At 43.6% G+C, this 6,307-nt stretch overlaps 2 protein-coding genes across 2 annotated transcripts in view; one reads left to right on the top strand and one right to left on the bottom strand.

Annotated features, from left to right (window-relative positions):
• Positions 1–5,287, top strand: part of T265_14585 (hypothetical protein) — a gene marked incomplete at both ends in the record, with an annotated part of 23,987 nt that extends 18,700 nt beyond the window's left edge. Inside the window, 2 exons of the mRNA XM_009174316.1 lie at positions 2,023–2,178; positions 5,146–5,287. Coding sequence (XP_009172580.1) covers positions 2,023–2,178; positions 5,146–5,287 — 298 coding nt within the window. The remainder of the gene's footprint in view (positions 1–2,022; positions 2,179–5,145) is intronic.
• Positions 5,288–5,897: 610 nt separating this feature from the next.
• Positions 5,898–6,307, bottom strand: part of T265_14584 (hypothetical protein) — a gene marked incomplete at both ends in the record, with an annotated part of 9,465 nt that continues 9,055 nt past the window's right edge. The window contains 2 exon segments of the mRNA XM_009174315.1: positions 5,898–6,135; positions 6,142–6,215. Coding sequence (XP_009172579.1) covers positions 5,898–6,135; positions 6,142–6,215 — 312 coding nt within the window.

The raw sequence follows: 6,307 nt of genomic DNA, 5'->3' as shown, positions 1-6,307 counted from the left end.
ATATAACTAGACGAACCTTATGGTTGTACGGCAGTGGAGCATCAGTCCCAACACTGATGTTGCTGTCTTCGATGGTGATGATAATGGTTTCCTGGCTTATTTCAATTCATCGTAGGTAGACATGGGCCAGAAACAACAAGAACGGATGCTGGGGTATGTTGAGCACGCTTCATTCAAGAGATGTATGATAGCGTCAAATTACTGGCGATGGTTCGATTGCGGCTCGGGACGAAGACAATTCACAAATTATACGTTGTATTTTCACTAACGGGCTGTCTGCTGCCATAAACTATGGGCTCGCGTCATTATTTCCATCAGAAATCCCCTCCGATAGTGTCGTTCCCCCAGTTAATCAAGCATGAAAAATCTCATCGTCCAGAGTCTTGCTAAATCATGATTAACTCTTCCGAGTCTGCAGGCCAGCGCCGTATTTGTCTCTCTGCACAGGCAAAGAACAGCAATCAGATTGCCTTAGCCTGGGGCCTGCGGGTAGCAGTTCTGGCGTATGGTAAAAACATTACCTTGGTACGAAGCTGTCTATTTTTCTCGGTTGCGTGAGGCCACCATCTTGCTTGTAAAAAAGATCCCAAAACAAGCATACAATCATAGAGATTGGATTTGACCTTGTCACCGTATCGAGCTTGGACCTAATCAAACGAAACAGAATGAGTTATCTAAAAAGCACGACGGAAGAACGTTCCGTCAACCAGGCTTATACTTTTTGAAGTTGTTATAGTGTGGGAGCATCATGTTGTACGAACGTTGGGCCCAGCGAGGCTAGGTGCTCACCAAGCTTCTCTATGCAGAGTTTTGGGACACAATCTATCTTCGGTTGTACATAGCTTGTTTATTAAAACCGCGGTCACATTCACTTCATTCCTTCGTGATAACCTCCTTTGTTTGCAAGTTACTGTCAAGTTTCAATTGTGTCTTTATACAGCAAAATTTAGCCGGAAATAGTGTAAGACACACCCGAGACAAAAGTCATCATCTCTTCCGTCGACTTCCAAAAAGTGTACACATGTTGCAACCCCTTTGAAAAGCGTTCCACAAATTCCTGCGACCACTGAATTATTTTATGCTATTTAGTTATATCGGATGTTTTTTCCGTTGGATCTTGTTCAATAGTCGCTTGTGTTGAAAATAAATGATATTTTCAATCTGCGTGGTAAATTACAACGTATGAGATACATAGAGTATAAGGCAGGAGTACTAGTATGTAGTGAGAAAACGAAAAGATTTGCAAATGAGTGTATTTCTCGAAAACAGTTCGATTTGGGTTCAAGTGGAACATAAGACTGACGGAAACTCCGAATAGTTATTGACTTTTGAGTAAACTAATCTTCGCCGCCCTACTTCTGCATACCAATCGATGCTTGGGGTTTTTGGTAGCACCAATAACGCGTAAAAACTGTTCATGTTTTCGGTTGCATTACACTTTACTCTGCGTCCGTGTGGATTTATACTAATCAAACCAACACCGAAAGCTGCGTTGGTTGGGACATGTGTTGCGTATGCCGAACCATCGTTTTCCATGCCCATTTCAGAGTGGCGTAAACAGAGAGGTAGCCAACCCTTGACTTGGCAGAGGAGTATGAAGGAGATCACGAAACGCTTGGGTGCTGTCGGTGCTACTCGCCTTCTAAGATCAAGACCGCGTGATCCTTACTGTGCCTGGTTGGAGACACTACAAGATATGCCTGTCAACCGATGTCAGTGGCGTTCTTGTTGTCAGCTTCTATCCAGATTGTCTGAGTGAGTGTCTGAATGTACAGACACCTCGGAATGATTGTGGTTAGCTAGTACTAAGTCCCTTCCCCGTCTACCCTTACTCTTTTCTTTACAATAAGGCTTTCCAGTAAGTCATGGTTGTACGGCAGTGAAGCATTGGTGTTGAACACTGATGTCATGCTCTCGATGATGATGATGACACACGTTTAAAAACGATACGTGCTTTGTACGTTTTGAATCACATTTGGTTTCAGACCGTTTGCTTTTCCGCTCCATTATCCTACTGTTCAGCCTCGAAAAAATGGTATCAACACTGTACATAGGTGAGCTAGCCAGACTGGCCATCTTGGAGGCTACGGAAAAGAAACTCCTTTTCAATGGTCAACTGCCCGAAAGACTGGCTGTTGCCAATAGCTTCACATCGCAGTTCTTATTTGATATTGATCGGTAAGTTTGTTTGTTTGTTTGTAGCAACAGATAACCCAATTTCAACTGATTCCATGATCCTCCAACGAATTCTTACCCATGTCCCAATGCATATCCTCGCCATAAGTCCCAAAGTTCACTTTTACGATGGGTTTGACTGATCGGAAGGGTGTTTCTGGAATTATTTCCTATTTTTGAGGCGAAATGTCTTTTGGGAGTTGTACGATTTTCTTTGAACTTGAATTCAAACTAAACAGATGGGAAAAAATGAAACTTATTTCATTTCGTAACGCCGAGAGCGTAGTACAGTTGACATTTGTAAACTCTATTAGTGAATCCATCCTTTCCGTATTGTCAGGTCATAGCTTGGTGCAAGTCCAATCCAACGTTTTCCAGTTCTACGTAAAATTCACCAGTCAAATGTTTGAAGTAACTGAAGTGACCGTCAGTGAGCCATTGAAGTTTGAATGTTTTAACTTTGTTCCTGATAAACCCCCAAGTGAAGCACTAGACTGATACATCACAATTGAATATGCTGAACAAGGCCGCCCCGTCACGAAGAGACTGGACCTTACCGTGGTGTGGCGGTTTGTGTACCTCGGCGACCCATTGAACTATACTGGGGAGTGTCCGCGCGACACTTATAGAGTCTCTCAAACCGAGTTGGTCCATGGGTAGAGATCTGGCGAACAACCTGGCCCTCCAGGTTGGGGGTTGGAACATGTATGGCGACGTGTTCCGTAAAAATGGTAAGGTACTTGCATTTTGAGCCAAAGGCTTTGGTTGAGGACCATAATTGTCCTCCTGTCTAGATGTGGGCGCCATGGCAGTATCCCAGCTCTCGTACAACCATGACATACACAAAGGCCGCCTTATGTTTCAGCTGGTACGATATTCGAGAAATCGCAATATATCTTCATAAACGAAACTACTCTTAAGGTTGCTGAAAATTATTCGACAGCCCACGACTCATCAGGTCGGCCCAGTCCCCGAGTTTCCGTCAACTTTATGTTCTAATTGAAACGAAATTAGCGAAATGAACTTACCCGCTTAGAAACACCATAAAAAACGAGAGATTCAACTGGGTTCTAGGTAAGCCTCTCGCAAAAACAAATTTGCCTGCAGATGCATGCAGTTCGCTACCTTCATTTGCTTTCATTCGCTGATGGTAGTAGGCTGGTAGTACGCATTATTCCGCTTTATTATTTTATTATTATTCTCAAATATCTAATGGTGGTTGGACGGTAAAGCATAGGTAATGAGCATTGATGTGCCGCTGATAGTGATAACTATGACTGCCAAAAACACGTAGGTAAATATGATGCCTTTAGGAACTTGATCGAGATGTCCACAAAATTCCTCGGACCTGTTATTTCCATGAATTTTGTCCGCCGGCTGCATGTAACAATATGAGTGTATCTGTTTCCTCACCTCGGACAAGACCTCAACGTGAGCTTCACACAGGAGAACGGTTCTGACTAGTTCACAGAAAGAGTGCACTGTCATGATGGGAAGATGCACGAAACCAACCAGATTACTGGTTCCATCGCACCTACGCTATTCACAACATATTATCTGCAATTGTTTCGATGGAGAATCATCATAACTTGGCCATTTAATTTATGATTGTTTGTTTTGGTTGTTTGAAGTGAGGATTCAAGCAACTGTGGATCGGTGGCCATCAAATGGATTTAATTTTTTTCGGGGAATCACACTAATCACGAGGTTCATGGAGACTTCAAAATCCCATGACAGGACTCTTTTTACTTGGCGCTCTTCACGTTGGCGCAGTTCCTGTGTTCCCTACATACACCTTGTGACTTCCAGGAAAAGCATAACTGATCGTGAGCTGTCGAAAAGTTTTCAGCAACCTTGTAAGTAGTTTCGCGAAAATATACAAGTGAGGATTCAAGCAACTGTGGATCGGTGGCCATCAAATGGATTTAATTTTTTTCGGGGAATCACACTAATCACGAGGTTCATGGAGACTTCAAAATCCCATGACAGGACTCTTTTTACTTGGCGCTCTTCACGTTGGCGCAGTTCCTGTGTTCCCTACATACACCTTGTGACTTCCAGGAAAAGCATAACTGATCGTGAGCTGTCGAAAAGTTTTCAGCAACCTTGTAAGTAGTTTCGCTTATGAAAATATACTGCGGCAACTCAGATATCGTCCTAACTGAAACATGAGGCGGACTTGTGCGGCAGTTCAGTTGAAGATGCACTTCACAAACCAGTGATCCAACTTTATCTGCAAGTGGGTGCAATTTTCCAGTGGCTGCTATCCTATCTTGAAGGGGATAACGAACAATGTGCGTGGTTGTCATTCATGAGAGACATCGTTCAAACACGTATGAGAATTAGGTGGATTTATTTGCCCTTGAGCAAGTCCTTGTGTTTGTCACTTGATATACAACCCAAATAAGTAATTCAGGATGGAGTTTGGACCAACCCAGTTCAATATCTTGTTATGTTGGTGTATTATATGTGTGTTAGCTTATATAATATATATTTTGTTATGTTGTAAGTAGTTGATGGACCGGCAGAGTTCGTAGTAGCCAGCCTAGTTTGAACAATGATGTTATTTTGGTTAGAAGAGGTGAGAATCACACTGGGAGTGGAATTTCACTCCCATCAGAACCCGCCAGAAGTGCCTACCCTTCCCCGTGCTGAGAGTAAAACTCGATGTATCAGACATGACAGAGCAGCCCGTCAATGCTAATCCACCGGCTCACGATGGACGAACATGGTTGAATGTTTCAGAGCTTTGAAGTACGACTCGGCCTGTCCAAGCCTTATCCATTGTTGTGGCTCATCTTCTGAAGCTTTTCAGTTAGGCGATGTGGTGAAAGCCTGAAACCCACTGAAAATTGATTTTCTTCAGATGTTATCGGTTAAGGATTCGTAAGAGTTGAGGTCGTTTTTCCAGTTATACTAGCCCAAAAACGTTCTGGCTGCGTAATTCTTTGGAATTTCATTTTATTTCAGTGATCCACCACACATCTACATGTCAACGGAAGTTGTGCTTCGTGAACGGTTCAAGATCACCTGCATTCGTAAGATGGATATGGTGAACATTCGGTATATCTGTCGCGCACTCGTAACCAGATCAGGAAATATGGTTGGAGCGAGTAAGTGCGGCATCGCGGAAGGTTACTTTGCAAACCCATCAGAAATTTCAGTCCATCTATCGGGAAGCGCTCTGGTGGAACTCAAAGTGTTAGAGTGGTTACCTGATCCTCGACAGGCTCTCATATCCATTCTTGTTGTGTGCTTACACGGAGCTATTTGTAAATACCAATTAAAGTAGTTTGTGCATAGTAAACACCATATTTGATATTCTTGGCACGCACAGGATTGCTAATAAGAACAAAGCTATCGAATGCTTCTTGTCTGAGGATATTACTCAAGTCAATAGGAGGTAGACAGATATCAGAGCAGTTAAATATCACACACGTGCCGTTTCCTTTGGCGAAATTTACTCACCGATTCAGCAAAAATGAACTCTTATGAATATCTACATATTCAAACGAAAATTGTCATTTTGTTTGTCTAAAAAGTCCAGCACATAATCGTACATAACCGTCATCTTTGTCACCTGTAATAACCGCGTACTCGTCGTACAGTGGATGGCGCTGCCGCAGTTTCGTTCACCGATGATTTGGGGGTGGGGGGGAGTAGATAGTTTCGCATTGCAGGCGGGANGATGTTTTGGGGGGGGGGGGAGGTAAAGTGGGCTGTCAAGTGGGGGTTGGGGTTGGAAAAGGAGCTATGCATTGAAAGCAATAGCGTGGATGCACGAGCGCCACTGAGGACGCGACTGGGCCATGCCTGACGATGTCTCTAACCACTGATATGGCCCGTCTCATGGTCCCTATCCATGAAGACGGCAATGACCAGCGCAGCTGAGTTTGCTGGTAGTGGCTTCTGTATTTCGCTTCCAAGTCGTTTTTTGACCGCCTCTGGCTCTCCTCCACTCTTCACGTGGATGTGCAAAAAGAGTCCTCCGAGGAAGTCGGTCGACTGACACACGCGGTACGTGGCCAAGCCAGCGTAACCTATGCAGTATGATCAGTTTATCTCATCATCATCATCATCATCATCATCATCATCATCATCATCATCATCATCATCATCATCATCATCATCA

The sequence above is a fragment of the Opisthorchis viverrini genome (genome assembly GCF_000715545.1).
Source record: "Opisthorchis viverrini unplaced genomic scaffold opera_v5_224, whole genome shotgun sequence".
Lineage (NCBI taxonomy): Eukaryota > Metazoa > Platyhelminthes > Trematoda > Opisthorchiida > Opisthorchiidae > Opisthorchis > Opisthorchis viverrini.
The sequence above is the reverse complement of the archived record's forward strand: the minus strand, read 5'-3'. Positions and strand labels throughout refer to the sequence as shown.